The following is a 23,965-nucleotide window of genomic DNA, read 5'->3' on the forward strand; positions in this document are numbered from 1 at the left end:
TTTTTTTTTTTTTTTTTTTTTTTTTTTTTTTTTTTTTTTTTTTTTTTTTTTTTTTTTTTTTTTTTTTTAATAATAAAAATGCTGACTAGTTCACATTAAATTCTTCCTTAATAGCTGGCCTTATCCTGATTCTGAACTGTTGATCTGTAACTGAGGGCCCATCTTTCTACTACAGTATAACATGATCAGATGGGTGCTTTTTAAAAACAAGGACAAATACATTAACACAGAAGATTCCATCTTCAGCTTACTGCCATGAATTTATTCCAGAACCATCAGCCTTTAAAAATCTTTAGTAAAGAAACAGTTAAATTAGAAGAGCAAGAAGTTCAATTTGTAAAAAAACCCTCCTTTTATATTTTAGCAGATGCTTTCGTTTACACACATAATGGATCTGTTATCCCAGTTAGCTAGGGGAAAAAAAAACAGAAGTAGTCCAGTCTTTTTAAATCGTTGTATTGAAAACCAAAGTGAAATAAATGCTATTTTTCTTTTGTTGTGGGATAACTGTAGTTTCCTTCTAATGGGATTCACAGATTTCATGAATCTAAAATCTTCATTATTCATACAGAGTTGTATCAATCACAGGTCCTACATTATACATATAAAACTACAAAAAATACAGCAATTTCTTTTTAATATGCAATGTAAATCAAACAAATTACAGTGATTTAACAGAAAAAAACAGTCCTATAGAATTTGTCTTAAAAGAAAGGACTCGATATTTTCATTCCTCTTCAAATTACAAAATCATAATTTCAAATCTAAAAACATAAAAGAAGAAATGGTAGCAATTTGTCAGGTTTTCTTATCAGGCTAATGATAGCATTTTCTGACGGTGGAAGGCAAATTGCTATGATAATTATATTAAAACAAGCCATGGTTTTGTACTCTCACTGTTCTATCATTGATTAAGAATATTTAGCTAAAAAATGTATTTAAAATTTATAGTTGCATCTCTAGAACTTAGGATATTATCTCTTTTTCACTTACCTTCAGTTACAGGCTAGCCATGTAAATTAAAAGTCTGTGAGTGAAGGGTAAAAACATTTCTCATAAACAATTGCATTCCAGTTAGGCTACTTATTTGCAGTCTGCAAAGAATATATATTTACAAATATTTCTAGACTAGGTTTTATAGAAGGACAAAGTAATAAATTATATTAAAAGTCCACTGATTTTCTGAAATTCTTATGCTTACTTAAGATGCAAATGATTTCTTAACAGACCATTTTTATTTTTAGGGATCATTTATCTTCCTTCCCTTCTGTGGTAACCTAAAAGAGTTTGTCTTTTTGTCAGTTGTACTGACCATCAATTTCTGTGCTCTAAAATCTCAGTAAAACTTGAATAGGAAATACATGCTACAATTCATGCGAGAAAGTCATCTGGAATAAGCTACAGGCTTTCATAAGTATTTCCATGAAAAGCAACTATGTCTTTTTCACGAAATTCATCTCAAAAAAGAAAAAAAAAAAAAGAAAAAAGCAAAGAAAAAAAAAGAAGAAAGTAAGGAACAAAGGCCAACATGATTTATTAACTAAGTTGTGTTTCCATTCACAGCCAACTTTGTCAGACTCTCTTCATTTCATTCACACATAGTGGTGAACGTTGAATTTTGTGGCCTCTGTTTTTAGTGACATTTTTCTGCATATTATCCCAAGAAATGTTTCCTGCATTTACATGGCAGCACTCCTGTTAACCATTGGAAACAGCACCACAGGAAAAGGATCTTGATATACGAAAATCTGTGTGAGAAAAGTTTTGGGAAGATAATTCTGACACATTGTTCAACCAGTCAAGACACTACCCCAAAAAACTGATCAAGTTTTCAGCCCCTATCTCCTAATTGATACCCAGCCATCTTCCCCAAGGGTGAAGATTTCAAACTGCCATTATTTAAAACTTTAAAGTTTCACTGGTGAGAGCACAAGAAAGAAGTGCCACAAAGACATCTTTCAAATGAATTTTAGCAATAAATAGTAAAGAGAACATCATCATCTTCTTCCATTTTAAAAAAAGATGAAATACAAAATATTTCAAAATAATTATTAACCACAATAAGTAAATAGGATATGGCTCAGTTTAGGGGTAGGAATGTGTTCAGGAAAAGAAGTTTGATATATGCATTTAAATCTGGTGTTCTGATGTAGGCATCATTTTATGCCCTCAGTATACAAGTAAAGTTCTTAGGAATTCTGATGTCAGTGTTTGCAGGAGGAAGGAAGTATCCTGTAACTGCTCATGTCTCTCAAGGTATTTCAAGTATTTAAAGGGAAGAATGAATTCTACTTTGAAATACACACTTTCCTAACTTGGGATATAAAATACAGAGCTACAATTAAAATTTGGTTGGAAGAGCAGACAGTTATATTCTTTTTTTGCTACAGGAGAATCAAACTGAGGTGAACTGAATAGAACTCCTTCTTATGGAGACAAATCTGTGCTTTTCTTGGTATTTGACAAATATACCAAGAAATATATTTGACAAATTTGACAAATTGTGTGACAAATCAGGAAGATCAGACAAACTGTGTACCTGAGCAGTACACAAAGCTGTTACGTTCCCAAATACCCACAGCAAGTCCTAAAATACAACCTCAGACTGCAGCCCCTAAAAGCACAACACTGTGTAGAGAAACTGAGGAACTTGTGGTTTTCCTGTGCAGCCAGAGCATGGGGAAGAGGCAACACGAAGGAATGAATCCTGGCTCACTGCCACTGGAAGCAGGGCTGGGCACAAACACAGGCAGTAACCCCAGAATGCAAAACAGAAGTACACTGTCTTTTATGCCTTTTCCAATTACAAATCTCTAAAATGTCCTTACTGCTTAGGCCCTACATAACTACTGATTTTATCTCTTACTGTTTTCAAAAGAAATGAAGACTCCAAAATAGCAACATTTTCTTTTTATGAAACACATGACCTGTGCAGTCCCAAGTGCCTGTGCAGACCCATGCACACATATTTCCACAGAGTTGATACCCTGAACAGCGAGAGTGATCAGAAGGGAGAAGAAGGGTCCTAGCTGCTTTTCAGTATGTGTTGATGTTAATATGCAGGCAACTGGGGAATTTCATTGCTCAAACATATGCAATTAACAACACTTAGGGTCTACTTTCTGAACACTTTAATACTTTTGGAGGTCTCAATCATAGTATCTCAGACATATCCTATCTGAAACAGAAAAGCTCCAAATGAAATATGTGCCCCATTATGATGACCTCATGGTAAAGTCAGCTCTTTTTCATGAGATTTCTCAACACAATGGCATCTATTTTAAGGCAAAGATCATATTGCTCCTGTGGTGTGCATGTTAGATGGTAGGAAAAATGATAAAAAGAAAGGTCATGGCAATAGCAGTTTGATGAAAAATGAATAATTTGATTATTTTCATGGTGTGGATCAATAATGTTCTGCATCTACTGAAACACATTGCCTGGAGGCACTCGGATAATCAGTGGCATAAAACAGAGCCTGCCTTTACCCAGGCTTGCAGCCTCTCTTGATCTTTCTTGGGAGGACCCTTGACGCCTCTAATTTATGTCAAGTGCATATCAAAGAAATTCCAAAGAGCCTGGCTCATAAAGAGTATTTTAGTGGTACCCATTTGAAGTCTACTAACATATGTTCCTTACGTAAATGTGTTTAAGTACTTCCCCTCCAATGCCTGGAAATTCCTAAAAGGCACAAAAGCTACCTGGTACTAGCATAGCAGTCAGTACCTTAGGAAAGGAAGGGACAAATCTTCTAACCCTCTCTACACTGCAAGCTGACAACAGTACAAAGACTTTCAGTCAATGGGGCATGTAAATAAACCCTTCTAAACCACCCAAGAATTCTCTTTAATGATGTCTTGGACACTGACATTTTTAATTTAATAGAGCAGCCACTGGAAAAAATTAGTTCTGCATGATATTGGGTAGAGACAGTTGAGGACATGATTTTGTTCAGTAATTTCTCTGTTCATCTGCAGCGGAAAAAGGGAGCTGGCATCTTCTAGCTGCCAAAAAACCCTTAAGTCAAGGATACTTACTTCATTCTGTCTGAGAAGCTATTCTTCCCACCAAGCTATTGCAAGCAAGAAAATAATTCTCAGTGGTAGTCCCACTACTACAGTGTATGCTGTAACAGCATTTACTAACTTCCTAACATGTTCTAACTATTATACTTTAAATAATTTCTAATGCACACACACACCTGCATGCACAGTCAACATTGCTTTTTTATCTTCCTTGAAGCTTTCTCAAAAGATATTTAATTTTTTCTTTTCAGCAGTTGCATTTCATAACACAAAAGATGGTGTAAACTAGGAAAGCATTAACGACCAATTAGAGAAATACAGACTGTAGTACATATAGTTTAGCTTATAAGGTAGTAAAACTTGTTTTCAGCATCAAGATCATTGATTTTTGATAGCAGCTGAAGACAGGACAAAATTATTGCACTTGTTAGATCCCTGTTGATTGTTAAACATTAGCTAAATTCACAAAATAAATATACATGTAGAAGTGATTAGGTGATTCAGGGTCAGACCTAATTCCCAAGCTCAAGTTACCCTTTGAACATTCTCTAAGTACATAATCTTAGCACGATCCATCAAAGAGACCCACATATTCCCTTTGTCTATTGGCTCTTATAAAATACTAATGTTTAGGAGATTAAGTAGACTCAGTTTTGATAGACAGAGTAATTCTTCCAAAGTGCTCAACTTTCTCTCAAACTGGAAACTGCCTAAGGCTGGCTTCGCAAAATGCTATTTCTAACTCTACAACTGACCTGGACATTACTATTCCTTGCCATTTGAGATACTGGATTTTGTCACTGTCTTCTGTAAGCTACTGTGAGGGACGCAGGGTAATGGTGTTGAGCATTAACTTTCTGAGACTGAAACCTGGTTTTCCACAAGCTGTATCCTGTCAGAAATCCACAAGCCTGAGAGACATGCTTATGATGGGCATCACAAGCTGGACATTTCATTGATGATGGTTGGAAAAGAATGAATCCCTGCAGGTGTATTTGAAGACTTATGATCAGAAATTCTGGACCTCCTATGACTTTTCTTTTAGCTATTTATGCTGAAAGGCCTCTTGATCTCTCTTCTGTAAACCGGGAACCCATTCCTGAAGGCTATATACAAGGTGGGGTTGGACTGCCCTGTCCTCTTTTCTTCTAATGACAAAGTGCTAAAACTTACAAACATTCTTAATATATTCCACATGGGAAAGCTGTATATAAGAAACTCATATTTTTTTTTTCTCTATTTAGCCAAACTTTTGTTCTTCTGTTTTCAAAACCATTGCACGTGAGCAAGAGCACAGACATATGACAGAAGATCACTAAATCACTAGTCATGCTAAAGGTCCCCCCCCCAACTTTTTAAAAAACAAAGTCATAATAATAGCATGATATACCAAACACTTTTAGACAAAAATATTCAAAACAGTCAGAGGGTAGATTTTACAGAAACCTTTGTGAGCACCTCAGGCTGTGAGTGTAGCCGGTGGGTGTATTTTGAAAATCTATGTCAGCAAAAATGTGTAATGCTCCCTTTAGTTCTGTTCTCTTAGCCAAATATGAAAACACAGTACACAAAAAAGAGTAGTGAATACACTAGCAGATTACACTACCAGAGTAGTGAATACCAAACCTGTTTGTACATAAAACCAAACCTCCCTGCCTCCCCCACTTACACACAAACACTCTCACATGTTCAGAAGGAGGAATCAGCTCATGCAAATGCCTCTTACCTGATCACACCTCATCAATCCTAAATATCTGAGAGACTTGCTGCGCTGTGCAATCTGGGTGGCACCACGGTCTGTGATCTCCTTGCACCATCCAACATCCACTGTCTCTATTGTCATGCTGTACCGCCCAATGGCTATCAGAGCTGTAAAGATATTAAAAGATTGAAATATTCAGCTAGTAGAGACAGCAAGGGCAGTTCCCTGTATGTACTGAATAGTGTGGAAATTAAATTCTGAGAAGCAGTTTTTCGTGTACCTTGTAAAAGACCTTATATTTCAGAATTCTCTTCAATTCAAAATAGGATCATACACAAGTGCAAATACATATAAACACATAGATAAACAGGTATAACTATATACTATATATTACTATATATTTTTCTATCTATGAATCAAGACAAATAGACCAATTAGCAGATATATTCTAAACAAATTCTTTTAATTATTTTTTTCAGAAGTATCAAGGATCAATTAATGAAATTGAAATATAGAATAAAACCAATTCTACCTCAGTTTTCAGAGAAAATAACTGATTTTACACAATTAACATGCCCCCCCCCCCGCAAAATAATATTACATAGACAGTACTGAGAATAACAGGACATTTTCTGAGTATACGAAAAAAAAGTGGGTTTAGAAAATTCTGAAGTAATCTTATGTCATATATTTTATAATTATATTCTAAAATTGCATTTGTTTCCTATTTTTCATATTGATAATGTAAGAACAATGGTATGTCTCACTCTCATGTTTTCTTCACAAACACTTTTCTAATAAAAAAATAAAGAAGAGTTAAAAGAGTCACGAGAATTAAAAGAAAAACCTGAACCTTTAGAAAGGGAAAGGAAAGAGGAGCTGGAGGTTCTGAATGGGCTGAAAAAAGGTAGGTAGGAGAAACCACGAGGGATCTGAAGAGGCTGGGAAGGTTTTGTCATGGCATGACAATGACACATAGGACACAAATCACGAGCACCGTGGTCATCACGGACTAGAACACTTTTCAGGAAATACGGGCTCAGAAAGTCAAGCTGAGATCTGGTAACAGCAATGAGTAACATCTTTTAGCAGCTAAAATCTCAGCTGAGGAAAAAAGGCTAAGGTTTCTGGTGTAGAAGTCAGCCACCTGCATGTAGTCAAGGGGGAGGATGTTCACAGTTTTTAGTTCTAGTTACAATGCTGTTGCTGAAAATGAAGATGAATGAGTGACTTAACCCAAATAACGCATGTATGTTTAAATAGATCATTTTTCAGCAGCTGAGGGGCTGCTCTGTTCATGCTACATTCCTGAATGTAAGGAAAAAAAAATAGCTGGTAGCTCTTGATATACAAGATGTCAGTCTTGACTAATCAGCATATAACTGAAATCAAGAAACAGAAAAATAGGACCCATCCGACCTTCCTGTGGTTCTGCAAAGGACTGTACTGATGGTAGACAGCAGTAAGGGTAATTTGGTTATTTATAAATATTTAGATAGACTCAATTAGCAAATATAATCAGCCAAAAGAGGCAAAATGCATTCTCAGTAGCTGTGGAAGGTGCAGCAGTGCATAATTTCTTTCTTGCAGCAGTTCACCAAAAAGGGCAATTTTGTAACTGATGTACTGAAGAGATGATACAATCATCTCTGTAGTTTCACTACGGTGTCATTGATTTTTGTAGGACAATACCCACTCCTTGTTTGCTTCCCGGTACATCTCTAGAAAACAAGTCCTAAATTTGCAAAAATGTAAATATATGTATAGCAGAACATAACTTTTACACTTTTTTTACAGACACCTCTTAAAACATCACTATAATAAAAATTATAGACAGTCAGAAACTTTCTGCATATATTTTGCAATAGGAAAAGTTATAGAAATTATAATTATTGTACCCCGGCCAAAATGTTATAGACATGAAATAATGAAATACTGAAAACCTTCCATTACATCAGAATAATGCCAGTTAAACACAATGTCAAATACCATTTGCATTTGAATACTTTTGCTAGTGTTTTTAAAGTTATAACTATATTTTGTTATTTGCAATGCTTCATGTAAAACTGATAAAGAAAAGAAAATCAGCAGAGAATACTTCTATGTAAGTGCCATTAAAGATCATCAGATCAAAGCAACAAAATCTGTCCCCAATTAGCGGACATCTTTCTTGAAAAACTAATATTTCGACAAGCGTGTACAATGTTATACTTAGTCATACATTAAACAGTTCATCTATCAAATACGGAGGGTGTGCCACTTTAAAACACCAATGACTGTATTTTCTGAAAATTTCTATGTGTGCAACTGCACCCTCACAAAAACACTCTGGGCTAGAGAAAAGACACACTATTCAGTTTCTATCAGCATCCATCAGAGGAAAATAAAGAAAGGCCACGAGAACAAGTGAAAATGTAAAAGTACCTTCCTGGAACACTTTCCTCACATGAAAAAAATTATGGTCAGGAATTTTCTGAACTGGGTTTATTTTATGTCTCTGTACTTTGGTAAGTTCAGTTAATCAGCCTTGTAACTCACAAAGTCTTTCTGGCCCCATAACACCCTGTGGCAAGGAATCCTGCAGTTCAGACATCTTCTCTTTCAGAAACTACCTTCCCTTATGGGAAACAGTTTCTGGAAATCCCAACAGACTGTATCAATCATATCTTCTTTACTCCTTCCTGACTTCTTCAAAGCTTTCTGATATGATTGTGAAGCACAACCTTTCTCCACAAGAGCTGTGTCAACTCCTTCTGGATATGTTATATTTATTCACATGTTCACCAATCGCATTCCATATTATTACTAACATGCCTTATGCAGACACCAGCTTTACTGGTTCATACTTTTCTGATCTTCCTTGAAACATTTTTTTTTTTTTTTGAGATATCTCTGCCAAGCAATCCTGTGGTAGTCAGGCAGGTTTAAGTGAAGGATTACATAGTGCAGCAAGGAGCTTTGCTATTTCATCCTTGAGTTCTTTTAGAAGTCTTGAGTACACACACTTCTGCTTGTATGAGCAGAATACTTTAAGCCGCAAGTTTCAGCTAAGAAAATGTTTGCATTGCTCAACAGCTTTTCTTCCTCTCTGCATTTGACCACAATAATCAGAATACACTGCTGTTCTTGGAAAGTCTGGCAGGAATTTAACAAGGAAACACACAGTAAACCCCTTACCAAGTCTGGATTCTGTGACTTAAGAACTAGTAGCACAACCAGCAGTAAAGAACTGTCAAAAGTGTGTTTCAACACTAATGACAACTGAGCTTCAAAACATGGTGAGTGACCAAACAGAAGAACACTATACACTGCAAGTAAGTAGAGGAGGATACACAAAAATCTCCCACGTAGTGTAAAATTGTTGGCTTTGACATATGAACCTCTCCTTTTTTGTGAATATTTAACAAGGCATCCAATTCTCTTCTATACTTTTTATACTCCCATTTATTTTGGCAAAAGCAAGATATTTCTTTTTCCAGTGCTAGGTTGGTGGAATAGAAATCAACTGATGTACAGCCCCTACATGGCAGAAGATAAAGTGTAACGTCTCCAACTGAAATTGGAAAATCACCCCTACAGCCTTGAGCTGTATCAAACAAAAATGTTTTCTGGTTGTAATGGGACTTCGTTGCAGCAAGAAGGTGAAAGGACCAGGTTTGTAGGCAAAGGTAAAATCTTTTAGATGACCAGCTGGAATAGTTGGGAAAACAAGATAAATATTGTCCTTAGTCTACTATCATTAAAAGCAAATACTAATTAAACTCATTTTCTTTTAAATTGATAAACTAAAACAGCTAAATGCATCTGCTCCTACAGACAGAAATGACTGTCTTAGTCAGAGGAAAGGTCTCTGTTCAACTGTGTGTAACTTGCAAAACCAGTGGCTGCAATGTGAGTGGTGTTGTGGTTAAATTACTTCTGCACCTGAGCTAGTCAGGCACTGAGTTCTCCCTCCAACAAAACTGCTCCATTTACTTTGTAAAATGGTTTTGGGAAACTACAGATGGCAGTATGTGGCCTTCTCCCTTGATTTCGTATATATACAGAAAAAAAAAAAATCAGAAATAGATATCACATAAATATGTCTTAACAAAACCAGTAATCTCACATTTATAATTTAGTTCTGACCATTCCCAAGTTTAAAGTTGCTACAAGAGAAAAAAACCCTTACAAACAACTGATATTTGGCCCACTCTTAATATACTTTGAGGTTATTTTTATATCTGGAAAAAAATATCCCAGGTTTTGCATAATATTACCAAATAAAATTGTTTGGAAATCTGGTGCATTAAGCAGAATTATGTCCAATTAAAAATACTTTTATTCATGTGCACGTACTACATCACAGAGCACTTCCTTAATCAATAAATCCTACTTGAATTTAACTGAAAATAAACCCCAGTGAGACTTAACTGTGTTGCTGGTTTTTTCCCTATTATCACCTAACACATTGCAAATGTAAAAGGCACTGCATTTGGTCAGCCTTCAGCGGCGACTAGATAGAAATGTTTTTAAAAATTAATTATGACTGGTATCACCCTTCCACCAGGGCATTACACATATATGTGCATTCATGCAAAAAACATTTTTGCATTAATTTATTAAGTTCTTTTTTCATTAATGTCAAAACCAATTAAATAGGCAAGAATTAGAATTTAAAATTTCCAACCTCTCTAAGGGTTTTACACAGAGCAGAAATCAGTCAACCAAGTATTACCATGAAATACTGTCTTCTTACAGAAATATCCATTATATTTTTATTTTTATATATTATATAACTATAAATAATAACAATATATTAACAGTTTATATAGAAAATATAAAAATTCTATATAAACATAATATATTTTTATTTATTATATAGCCAAAAGCTACTAAGGTGACTTTGATAACAACCCTGGCTCCTGGAGACCCTAATTTATATAAAAAAAAAACCTTTACAAAGTTTATGAGAGTTAAAATTGTAATAAGCAGATGTAATAAAAATAAAGTTAGCAAAGAAAATCATATATTTAGGTTTAAGCAAATGGTGTAACAGTTCAGCTTAGTGGACTTTGAAATATTCTTTTTCTGTTGATGGCATTTTACTCTCATTTGCCTGAGTTATTTAAAATATGAGTGGACAAAGGAAGAAGCTACAAAGAAAATGCTGTACATGACAGATCAAACAGGGAAATTTAAAGAGTCTTTTCTATCTTTCATTTATGTTATTCTGCTGAATTAGAAAAAAAAGATGAAAATCACGCAGGTAAATTATAAAACTTTGAATGCACTGAAGTTTTACCACTCTCCCAAATTAGTTTGATATTCCAATTCCCGTGATATTCAGAAAATAACTTAAAAATTAGCAAACAATTAGACCAAAACACTCAACAATCGTAAAATACAGCTGAATATAGACAACATACTGCCAAATAATTTTAATATATTATTGCATCTACAAATGGAATCTTTAACTTATATATGTTAATAACATCTTCTACAGTATACAACAGATTAAGTATTGCTTATACACAGAAAAGGCTCTTGTTTACAAATATATACACCTATAAAAACTTATTTTCAGAAAACTTTGCAGGGACTCCAGCATTTTCTCCCCCCGCCCCTCAACTTAGGGCAACAGAACTTTATTCTTCAGATCAAACCCTGAGATCAAAATAAAAAGCTTGATAACTTTGCCCACATGATACTAAACATGATACTAACAGGAAGTACATGTTTAACGCCCCTGCATTGATGAGGTTGATGGTTATCTGCCATGCAAATTACATGAGGTCTTGCAGGTTAGCTAATCTGTTATGTGCAGGGAGACAGCAAATGCCTAATCCCATTTCCATGAGTTAAAAGGCGTTTTGCTGCTGTAACTACAGCAGCAGTTGAAGAAACCACTACTTGAGTTCTCTCCTGCTTTGCTCACCCAGCAGAGGAATCATAGCTCACAATTCATATTGATTCCAACTTAAACGAAAGACTCACTGCATGGTACAACTTTTTATACAATTTCTCTACTCCTTATACTCCTACTACTTACAAATTTAGAAGGCTATTTTAATGACTAAATACATGTTTGTTCATCATATACTGATAAAAATCATACATCAAGCATTGCAGTTCATCTGGCACCAAATAAAGGCTATCATGGGTATATCAGTTCAAAACGCCAGCTTGTGCTAGTTTCTTAGTGAAAACTCTAATTCTGCTCAGGCTTTTGCACATACAGCTGGCAGGCAGCATGACGGGTCTGTTTTTCTTTCTTCTACAATCATGACCTCTCATAACAGCCACATTTCAGTGCGATCAGGAAATAAAAAACCAAGAGAGACAGAATCTGCAGAGCAACTGGCCTTCTACCAGGGAACTCAGCCAATCATGCACCTAAATACATTCCTACTTTTAACTGCAGTTCCCTTGAAATAAAGGTATGTACGTAAACAGGGAAAATAACCCTGAACTTCACTGTTCTCGTAATGAGTCTTTATTCCCTAACTAGTTTCCCATATGGTACATACATCCTTTCCCTACGGTATAGAAGTTATGCAAAAAAGACATTGGTCAGTGCTATTTTTAAAAATATTTTACACAATTGGTATTTTAATATTCATAGCAAGTGCTCACAGAATACAAGCCCCAGAAAGGTGTGTAAAATAGGTAAATACTTCAGCTTTTGTAAATCCTAAAGAAGTTTAGAAAAAAAGTTGCCCAGTCTGAAAAATTTTCCCACTGGAATGCTTTGTCATCTCTCAAAATGACAACCCTACATTTTAATATACTTGGTGTGTTTCACTTTTTTCCCTAATATCTTCACCTGCCTCAGGCTGCTTGAGGTCTCCTGTGATAATTTTATTGTTATACCTTTGTGCATATATGGCTATAGGGAACATTTCTTGAGAATGAAGTATGGGACTGCAATAAAATGAAAAAAGATACAGTGGCATGACCACAATGCAAAACCAACCTAACCAGCTGCCGCAAGGAAAAAGGAGACAGACTGTACCCCTTGAGCAAACCAACCTGTTTTCTCCCAGAGTTTAGGAAATCTGGTTAAAATTCCTTCTCTCGGCATTCATATTTTGATCTTAACTTGCAGGTATGGTGGCAAACCACTCAACTAGTGGTACTACTGTAAGTTTAAAAAAAAAATCTGTTTGAAAGTAGTAACACATACATTTTAAAACAATGTATTTCTGTATTTCTGTATAGTTAAAATCCCATTATTTAAAGTACTGGTTACCTAAAGAAGGTTAATGAAAACCCCTGAAAGCAAGAAAAATCTTAAGGACTGAAAAGACCTCCTGTGAGGGGAAAGATGGTAGAGACAGTTTTTATGTAGGAAAAGTATTTTATTTTATATCTTCATATAAAATATATTCAACACAGGTCAGTATTTAAATTTTCCCATAAGAGTTATAAAAGTAATGGGCATATAGTTATTTAGCTATTGTCTGGTTGTGGTATATGGTTACCATTGAGTTGTACAGTATACAGTGTTGTATTCCACGCCAACTTTATTAACTGATACAAAGAACAAAGGGCAATTGCTAAACCAACTCTATCCTGCAGTTTAAACTCCATGAAACACGTGGCAATTAGAAGGCTATTATTTTCCAAATAAAATTAATTTTAGCGCTTGCTTTACTTCTTTATCTTGCATATTTGGGCAGACTAAAACCATAAACAAATCATAAACATTTGTAAAGATTATAAAAAAAATTATTGTCCTACAGTGTAAACAAAAATCTGTCCTAAAGTAGAAATGAAATTGAAAAAGCAGAAAAGAATGATCTTTCAAAACTATCTTTAATATAACAAGTGTTGAACATCTGTTTCCCCAAAAGTCCACACTAAGAACAAAGCTAAGCCATAGAGAGTCATAGAAAGTTGTTTGTTATATTTTATACACGTCTCTTAAATAAAAAAAAACAACAATGACAACAACGAATTAATCATAAATACATCTGTAGTCCAAATAAAATCTATTAATGCAGAATATAAGCTCTGGGACTTTTTAGCCATTTCAGCATCTTTTACTCAATGCACACAACAGCAAAAAAAAAAACAAACTAAAACAAAGCAATTCCCCCAAATCCACAAAATAAGGATGCAAAAAAGATGCTAGTATTGCAAACTGAAAGGCATGAAGCGTATTTGCTTCTGTCCTGACCGCAGACCTCTCATAAAAATATTAAAAAATAACCACTTTAGAGACAGATTGTAAAAGTGGTAGTAGCTGCTGGTTTTAACTCCATGGTCTTAAGACAAAATAGCCTCTGTGGACCAAGCTGTTACAAAACAGCTCAATTTTCACCTTCCTAGGAATACTAAAACATAACTCCTTTTCCTTCAGTTATTTTACACTGAAGTAATTTCCACCATTGTCACAGACATAGTCTGATTACAAATAGAAGACAGTAAGCCTGACTTCAATCCCCAAGAAAATCATGGAGCCAATTTTCCTGGAAGGCACATCTGAAGGACACAGAGATGACTGGGAACAGACAGCTCTGATGTATCACATGCAAACCAAGCCTTGTCAACCTGATTGCCTTTCTGTGATGAGATGACTGACTCTGCGGACAAGGCATATGTAAAAAAATTTTTTTTTTTTACATCAGGAGAGTATTGAGAAGAAGTGCTATAGACTCTTCAAGATGACTTCTTTCTCTTTCAGTCCACAGTGAAAAAAGTTGGGTCTTTTTTTTTTTGGCCAGGCTAACAAGGACGCCAAAAATTACCTGAACCATTCTAAACAGGAACAAGAGATATATAAGGAAATCTAAATATTATCTTTTCAAAACAGATAATGGGGTTTGAGCTTATTTAAACAACATGTACCTAGCCTATGAGAGCTATTACTCCAAGCTGCTATTGTATGAAGGAGCTTAGCAGCATTCAGATATGACAGTCACAAGTGATGACAGTGAAAACCCAAACCTAGACAGTAATAAAAAAAAAAAGTTGTAACTCTGAACAATTTAAGATACATGCAATGTGTCAACCTAGAGAGGTAGGAAAGAAACAATTTTTTTTTAAATTTATTTTTTTTTTAAATCTGACATTGTTTAGATAACTGGTGTATGCACTGCTTCCAAACTTCCGTGAATGCTTTGATAAAGCTGCATCTTTAGAGCACTTGAGGAGCTCCAAGTCTGAGACAGTCACAGAACACAGAATATCACATACAGACTAGATGTAAAATCATGTAATGCTTTGCTGGGACACCTCGAGATGATAAACTGAAAACTGGTAGAAGATAGAAAATTCACTTTGTATCACTTATTAAATATATATTTATTAACAAACAGTTTTAGGTTATTAGATAATAATATGTATATAATTGTAAATATGTATTAGATATGTATATAAAAATATCACAAACACTTGTTAACTGTCTACCCTGGTGAATGAGTTGAGTTTGGAAAGGCAAATTTCATGGAAGAAATAAAAATCAGGATATTCAGATGCTGATTGCCAAAAAAGCAAAATTTTAGCTACCTCTCAGCCACATGGGATTGTAAAAGAGGGGGGCAGAGACAGAAGATGCTTTCCCAGAGAGGGAATTTAATGGTTGAGCCTGTTCAATTGTGGGATCAGGCGAGATTAGAGCACGTCTCCTTGGAGAATGACAGAAAGTAATCCTAAATGATGTGGGAACACACCCTTTTGTACATTTAGCTTTGTCCTTCTCTCCTAAGGAATCTAGCTACTGTATTCTTCTGATTAATAAATGCTGACTTTGAAAAGACTGCTAGATGGTTTGCAAATACTTCCCGAGACAAAGGATGACATCTGTGACAGAGGTCTATACTCATTCTGCCAAAGAGGGAAAATGTTCTGCCAATGAGAGAAAACATGGGTCCTAAGCTGGAGAACAACAGAATTATGCATTTTGCCCTTTCAAAAAGGAGTCATAAACTTATCAATTTGAAAGACTACACATCAAAAAGGAGACTGAAGGATGAAGAGCATCTAATAAATGCATGACAGCATGTTACTTCTGTCACACACTAAAGAATTTCACACTGTTTGATGGTAGAACAATGACTACTTAAATCACGATTCAGTGCAACAACTCCTAAGTTCTGATAAGCTTAGCAGCAGATAGAGTACAATAGATACATTTTTCAGTACATAAAATTGAATCAAATTGAGAAAAATGAGTCAAATAAATACTTACTGGAAAATAAAAACTGCTTATAAAAATGGAATTTTACATACACAATATAAAACTGGAAGAAAATGGCTACTGAAAGTTTTGAATTCCATTGTATGACTCCTGGTGTACAGCTGTTCAGTACTCATCTAGAGGGTATATATTTGACTGTTCACCAGAACACACAAAAAGTAACAAGTAATAAAACCAAATACACCACACAGCATGACATGTTACACCAGACAGGCTGTTCATGCACTTCAACAAATATATGTTTGGCAGTACTTTTCAACTCCCAGAAACACACCCTATGTCCCTCTAAGATACTGACACAGTATGTACTGTTCTCTACTTTAGGAGTACAGGTTATTATTCATAAGAATTGGGTATCTATTTTTCTAACTCAGCCAGTTCATATTCACCCTCGTTACTCAGTCTTCTTGCAATATGGTATGTGAAGACTGGAAAACTGAGATTCATGCAATAGGGCTAGAATTGTTGTGTAAACTTGTGAAGTTGTATGCCTGGGAACTTGGAGCATGGGCTGGGACAGAACAGCACTGAACAGAGTGAAAAAAATTCCGTGCACTTCCAGACACTATGGATTATGTTATAATAAAGCGGTGTCGTGTGAAAGGGCTAGGCAGAATAGAAAGTGAGTGATCATATGAAATATAACGCATTCTGAAATAAGAGAAGTAGAGACAAGAGAATGAAATTAAAAAAAAGTGAAACAAGAAAAGATACATATACACATATATACATAGACATATCTGTATAGCCCACATTAATACACAGATATATGATAAAGGAATACTAACATCTTTGTTAAAACTTTTTACAGGCCTGGAGTATCATTTTCTGACACACTATGTTTCCCCTATAACTATTTTTCCCCATTTTTCCTAAAACAAGCAAACAAAAATCCCCCAAAATAAAACAAAAAAAAAAATCCCAACGAACGTCCAAGAAAACCCCACTGACAAAAAAAACCCAAAATCAAAACAGAAACAACCGCAAAAAGCTGGCATCAAACACAGTACTATGCCTGCCACATGCCCATCTGCACATCTGTAATAATTTGGCTGGGCAGTGAGCTGCTAAAAATGTGAGCAAATAAACCAATGCAAAGCCTCAACATATCCAATAAAGCACCACACATCCTGATAGTCAAATTTGTCTGCAAAAGACCTGTGTGTTCAACAGTGGTCCAACAGCTACTTCCCACCTACTTGAGGACTGCAGTTTGAAAGCCACTGTTTCAAAGAGTGGAGATTCAAGAAATTCAGAAAGAGAAGGAAGAAATTATTCAGCTTCAGATGGGGGTAGAAAAGTCAAAATTGGTCTATAACCTACTGAAGAAACTCTTAGGCTTAAATTAGAAAAGCAGTCTGAAAAATAGCAGCAATAATACACATTACCTAGTGATGTGACCGATACACTACTATGGCTTTTCCACAGCATTATAAAAGGAGTCTGAAAAAACAGCATTCAGACAAAACAATCCATGTGTACCATCGTTCTTTCAACTGTTTCTCACTTCTCAGATAATTTTGTTTTGAATGTCTTCATACACTACTTACGCCCTCTTCCACTGACAGCAATGTAACTAATGTTAATATGGCTACTACACTTAGAAAGCTTCTCCAAAGATGTAGAGCTGGTGAGATGGCACGTTGAATCATGTATTCAGTTTTGGGATCCTCACTACAAGAGAGACATTGAGGGTCTGGAGCGCGTCCAGAGAAGGGCAAGGAAGCTGGGGAAGGGTCTGGAGCACAAGTCTGATGAGGAATGGGTGAGGGAGCTGGGGGTGTTTAACCTGGAGAAAATGAGGCTCAGGGGTGACCTTATCACTCTCTACAACTACCTGAGAGGAGGCTGGCGTGAGCCAGGTGGGGGTCAGTCTTTTCTCCCAGGCAACTAGTGACAGGAGGAGAGAAAATGGCCTCAAATTGAGCAGGGGAGGTTTAGATTAGGTATGAGGAAAAATTTTTTCACCAGAAGTATTGTCAAGCACAGGAACAGGCTGCCCAGGGAAGCAGCGGAATCACCATCCCTGCAGGTATTTGAAAAACATGTAGATGTGACACTGAGGGACATGTATTAGTGGTGGACTTGGCAGTACTAGGGTAATGGTTGGGCTCAAAGGCTTTTTTCAACCTAAACAACTCTGTGATTCAAAAACTCTTGGACAGATACAGTTACTGGACAACCTAACTCTTCCAAACAGAATCTGACCCCGAGCAACATTTTTTTGAAAACAGTTATCAGCTAGTGTAATTACTTTAAGAGTAACATGTATAGTGCCAGTATAGTGATAACCATGTTGTTTCTATTTCCACTGTGTATGGGAGAAAACCAAGTTGAACAGAAGATTGGGTATGAAGCTAGGATATAGCAAGGATAATATGAATACAGGTAGTGATAGTATTTATTTTACAATCTTCAGCTTGTGCAGACTTCTTATCTAATTACGCCTGAGTACATTTGTAGATGAGTGTTTAAGACAGCTCAGGGAATAACATTTGCTGTTGCAGGCTTTGCAGCGATCAGCAGAAGTGAAGCACTGTATTTTGTCAAGGAGAAATGAATCTTCAGAGGAAGAGAACTGGTTGGACATCCATGGAAGAAGCTGCAAAGAAGGCTCATACAATTTATTCAAGGTCCAAATTACCCTTCCAGATGTGTAGTAATACAGAATAGAATCACATACATATTTGTAAAGTATAGTTTAAGCCACTGTCAAGATGTAACCCTATGAGACTTCTTAAAATAAAATAAGACAGAAATATGTGTTTTTATACATAATTTGTGTGTATTTACTTTACTTTGCTGAACCCTGGAATAGATATAATAGTTTTCTTAAAATTGCTGAGTTAAAGTATATTACTGAAAGTATCTTTAAAGATATAAAATATATCCAAAGAGGACAATAAGATTTGATGCAGTGGCTGACAGACTGAACTGACTATTTCCTATTGTGCCAATTGTTGCTTAGGTCTCACATCACAGCATGAAGCTACACACAGCATGTGCTGCAACAAATCTATACAATCAGGGAAGGACAGACTGTCAGCCTCAATTTTGCATTTTTCTGGTTTTGTCAGCATGTATCACTCCACAGTTCAACATAAATTAACTTTAACATAGGATTTTGTGTCTGTTAACGTAACATTTAATACGTTCAATGCAGTTATATTGTTCTACTCTGGAAAACACAGTCAGAGAAAAGTGATGTAACTTGCCATTAATTTCATGATGACTAATGAAACTGAGGTTGTTCATATAAATCAATACAACTGGATGCTGAGAGTGAGTATAGCTGACAGGGAGAAATGAAGATAATTTAAAAAGGTTCCATACTGTGAATCATCACAAGCCAGCTTGAAAAATAATGAAGGAACTACTTTCAGGGAACTTGTTTTGTAGATCTTCCCTGTTAAATATTTGAAGTAAGTGGTGCATATTCTTGTATGACATCTAGAGATGAGTTTTGCTGGGAAATAAAAAAAATAATCTGTAATTTCTTAAAAGTGTCAAATATTGACACCTACAGTGCATCTGTGAGATGGTTGTAGGTGAATGGTTACACAAGTCTTCTTAGAATAATAACATTTCTAGCATTAATTAGTTGTCCTGTGTAATGAATAGAATGAAACTTCATAAAATTAGCTGAGTGTATTCACCTAAGGAACTCTTAAAACAATAATTAGCATGATGAAATGCAAACAAAAAATTTTAGTTCCTAAGGGTTTGAAAAATACTTGTTTTATAAAGTATTTCTCCAGTGTACCTCAGATTCAGGCATCTGATCCATTCCCTTAAAAATAAAGGCCATTTTCTTAGGAACTCTACAGCAAAACAGTTTAGCACAATAGAAACTTTTCTCTCTGACAACATCTGGAATTTTTATCTAACTGGATCAGAAAATACTGAAGGCAGTATGCCAATTAGAGCATGCCTAATTATTAGTATTACACATTAATAAAATACCAGATTTAAAATATAAATACAGTGCACATAAATGCACAGCCATGCTAAAGTAACAACTTAGATAAGTTGCTTAATGGGCATTAATTTTCCTTTTGGTTGCTCAATATAAACATGGAAGTTCTTCTCTTTATGTGGTTATGTAAGAATGCAATAGCTTACCTAATAACTTCATTCAGGACACCTTGTTCAAAAGAAACTAAAAGCTGAAATAATGAAGAAATTATAACTTAAATATCTTTTTTTTTTTTTTTTTAATTGGCTAGATAAAGAACGGGCAAGCACATAGACAACATTCCTTTACAAGACAAAAATTCCTCCAATTTGGTATCAGGTGCTAATTTTTACAAAAAGTGGATCCCTTAATATTGAATAAGACACTCTTTGTTTGCAAATTGGGATATAACCAGTAGTCCAAGTACAAGGTCAACCAAAGCTGAATATTGGGAGCTACAAGGTTCAATAACCAAGTCCATTTGCATGTCAGCTGTTTCATTTCATTACAGTTTGTGCTGCCATAGCAATAACAATTTTTGATACACAAAGTATTAAATTTTCTTTATGCAGGTTTAAAAATCATATTAAATACGTTTGCCATAAAAGAAAGGCAATGTTTATGAGTATTATCTGACAAGGCTTGTGAGGACTAAAAAGGTCCCTGATAAATTGTGGGTATGACATTACTCATAACTCTTCAAAAATTTCAGATGACACTGCATGTGTTCATCTATATACACTTAACAAACTTACGCTTGCAACCTTAAATGAAAGTTGTTTTCCTGATGATAGTGACAATCACAGAGAAAGACATCTTAAGCAGACAACCACTAGAAGTTTCAGGTTTTGGTACCTTTACTCACTGACAAAGCTTCAAACCTTCAGTCTAAAAATGGTATCATGAAAAATCTATTTGATCGACACTTGAGTCTTTCAGAAAACCCTTTGTTTTGTCACAGAAAAATTCCTTCTTTTCAACAGATAAATGAGTCTAAAATCATTCCTTATTGTCTGTAAAAACAATCTTCCTGAGAATCTTGAAGCAGCCTGTTCTGTTATCAGGTAAAATTCTTAAAAAATTACGCAAATTTTAGCTCAAGGGTCCAAACAGTCAAAACACCATCCAAATGAATATGGTATAAATGGAATCTTATTACAGAGTGGCAAGCATTTGTCTGTAGCACATCTGCAGCAGTTTCAAAGCCTTTTATTGATGTGTAAGCAGTCGTAGCGGCTGAAGAAACACATTTGTTCCTTTCTGCCGGAAGAATAATTACTTTCAATATTATTTATACTTTTGAGTTTGAATTTTAGAGAATTTTATGAGGAAGAATGTGGTGATTCATTTTCTGTTTCGTAATCCAGAAGGGAAAGCAGTTATGGTATTTAGCACTGCACTGACCATGAAAGCTAAACCTGAACTGCTACTAACTGAAATTTCCAGATACATGATCCCAACAGACAAATTCACTCTTCTTTGCCTTGTCTTCTGACAGCTTTTGCAGTGACCATACTGCTCTACAATCCATTACAAATTACTTAATGTACAGGTGACAGGGCTAAACAATATGGGGCAAAAAATCCAGCAGTATGCACATAAAAAGACAATTTGTTTGTGGGAAATATGTTGGTGAGCTATTTACAAACCTGTATCTGATTTTTATGCTACTGAAATTCCAAAACAATTCCTATTTAGTTGAATTGTATGTTCACAAAACTACAGACCAGGCATGAATGAGACAAAAAGAGAAGGTCAGTATGATGACAGTTAATGAAACAGTTCCTTTTTGATCCAACAAGAAGAGGAGAAAAATAAGAAACTTTTGTCAAGGAGCTAAGAAAGTATTTTTTCCGCCTCTCCCTGCTAGCCACAAGATTCCATGAACATTACTCAGAAACATCAACAGTGCTGCTACAGATAATTTTCAACAGTGAACACACCTTTATAGTGTAAAAAAATAATTTTGATCCTTGCAATAGATCAATATCTCTGTTTCCCTCAGCCGTGAGTGTTGCCTGTATTCTAGAAGTCTTTTGTTCTACTATATTGCAGATAATACATCCCCAAACCTGAAACAGACTTCCACCACATTTTGCTGTTATTGCTTTTTGCCTCACTATCTCTGTCTTCAATCATATTGACAGTAACTGTTTAAAAAAAAAAAAAAAAGAAAAAAAGTTTAGATTTCATCCAAAACAGTACTTGTACCAGGACCCTGTGCTTACTGCTGTAAATCTTCATCCCTTGTATTTAAACTTTTTGACTGTTCAAAAATATGATGCTGCATAGAACCTACCCTATAAAATCCTTTAGGACATTAGTCAGGGTACTCCTAGATAACAGTATCTTCTGTTCAGTCTACATGTGATAACTCTTCTCCCAGCCTTCTGAACCCAGCCATTTAAAATATTCTCTGTCAATTATGTTACTTTGTTTTTTTCTTTCAGCCCCTTTATTACTCCCAGTCACGCTCAAGAACATCATAGCTCCTACTGTATTAAGTAATTATGAACACTAAATGCTTCATCTGTAAACTGAACAGTAAAATTCAACTGGGACTCATACCCAAAAGAAGAATGAGCTTATACTATTAACTACTGATTTATTTCCAGTGTAAGTGACACTAAAATGAGGATAATTAGAAATTATTCATACTCCTACACTTTAATTTACTTTGGCAAACAAATTATATTCACAGAATTGTCAAGTTGCAGAATCAGAGAGGAAACGAGTAAGATGTTGGGAGGCACTGCACACATTTCAGAGGGGTGTGGAGTACTTTTAAGAAAGTTATCTGAACAGAAGTCGTAATCGTCTTTCATTGCACTCTGCAACACAACCACGGTAAAAAATTCAGGAAACTGAACTAAAGTAAGTCTTATCATGGTGAGGAAAAAAAAGAGAGAAATTATTCACACAGAGAAAAAGTTTCATACATGTACAGCAGCTGTAACTTTCACTGGTGGTGGGAGACACTAATTCCCTTATGGCTGATAATCTTCATTTACCCAATAACATATTTTGTCATCAAAATGCTGTAAGGAGGAAAAAATGTGGACTTTTTATTCCCTTGTTATTGGTTTATTGCTATTGAAAGGATGGCAGATCTATGACAGGGAAGGTAAGAAAAAAAGAATAAAGCTAGTTGGAGGTTAGGAGACATCAAAGTTTCTCTCCTCTTCTGTTTTCCAGTTTCCACGAACTTTATGCCAAAGTCACTCCCAAAGCCTCTAAGACTGAAATTCCAAGAAACGAAATTCTCGAACTGCAAGACCTCTTCTTCAGTCTTCCAAACTTTAGTGCAAGCTAAGAAATAGATCTTTAACCTTTATGTAAAAGGTTCAGTGAAAGAAGCCCCAGCTTATCCATCTTGTTTTCTTGGAAACTGAGTGTATTTCTGTATTGGGGAATGGTATTATCACATGCCATTAATATAATTAAAGGATTTAATTTCCTTTACTGAAAACCTTTCACTAAGCTGGTAAGCTAGGAATTTAGTCTTAAACTCTAATTACAGGCACATCACTAAGACAAGGTCCCCTTTTGTCTAAGAATTCCTTTAATCTAAATTAAATTGTTTTAAATAAATATTGCGTTTCTGGGTGTCTATGTAAATCAAAGTAACCTTTTCTGTTATTCCCACCTAAAAAACTAAACAAAACAAACTAGACTTAATTTTATTGGCAAAAACTACACCAAAAGCTTTAAGAACAGTACACAAATTAGAAGGGGACAAGTCATAACTATGTCATAAACAGATGGCCCCTGTAAGGGTTGGGAAATAGTACAGTAAGCAACAGACTGTTGTTTAATTCATCTAATCATGTTCAAGTACATATCCTGTGTATTAAAGCGTATCTTGGTTGCAATTTTAAACTCAGTAAATGAGAAACAGAGGTCTAAATTACACTAGGTACAAATTCCCTCTATCTTTCTCATAGCCATAAGTAACATCATAACATATAGAAAATAGTACAGGCAAGATGATTAAGAGTTTTAACAGAATTACACTGTAAATCTGATAAAAATTTCTTTTTTCAAATGCAGACATTCGTCATGGCAAGAATTCAGGGATAATTTTCAGAAAATTATATGCA

General features: G+C 35.2%; 1 protein-coding gene across 1 annotated transcript in view; it reads right to left on the reverse strand.

Annotated features, from left to right (window-relative positions):
• The window catches only part of FBXL17 (F-box and leucine rich repeat protein 17), a 279,442-nt gene that overhangs the window by 8,963 nt on the left and 246,514 nt on the right, over window positions 1-23,965 (reverse strand). The window contains exon 8 of the mRNA XM_027880835.1: window positions 5,752-5,894. Coding sequence (XP_027736636.1) covers window positions 5,752-5,894 — 143 coding nt within the window. The remainder of the gene's footprint in view (window positions 1-5,751; window positions 5,895-23,965) is intronic.

This window comes from Empidonax traillii, unplaced genomic scaffold (assembly GCF_003031625.1).
Source record: "Empidonax traillii isolate 1590-97213 ecotype Southwest subspecies unplaced genomic scaffold, ASM303162v1 scaffold75:size1520028, whole genome shotgun sequence".
In the NCBI taxonomy this organism is placed as follows: domain Eukaryota; kingdom Metazoa; phylum Chordata; class Aves; order Passeriformes; family Tyrannidae; genus Empidonax; species Empidonax traillii.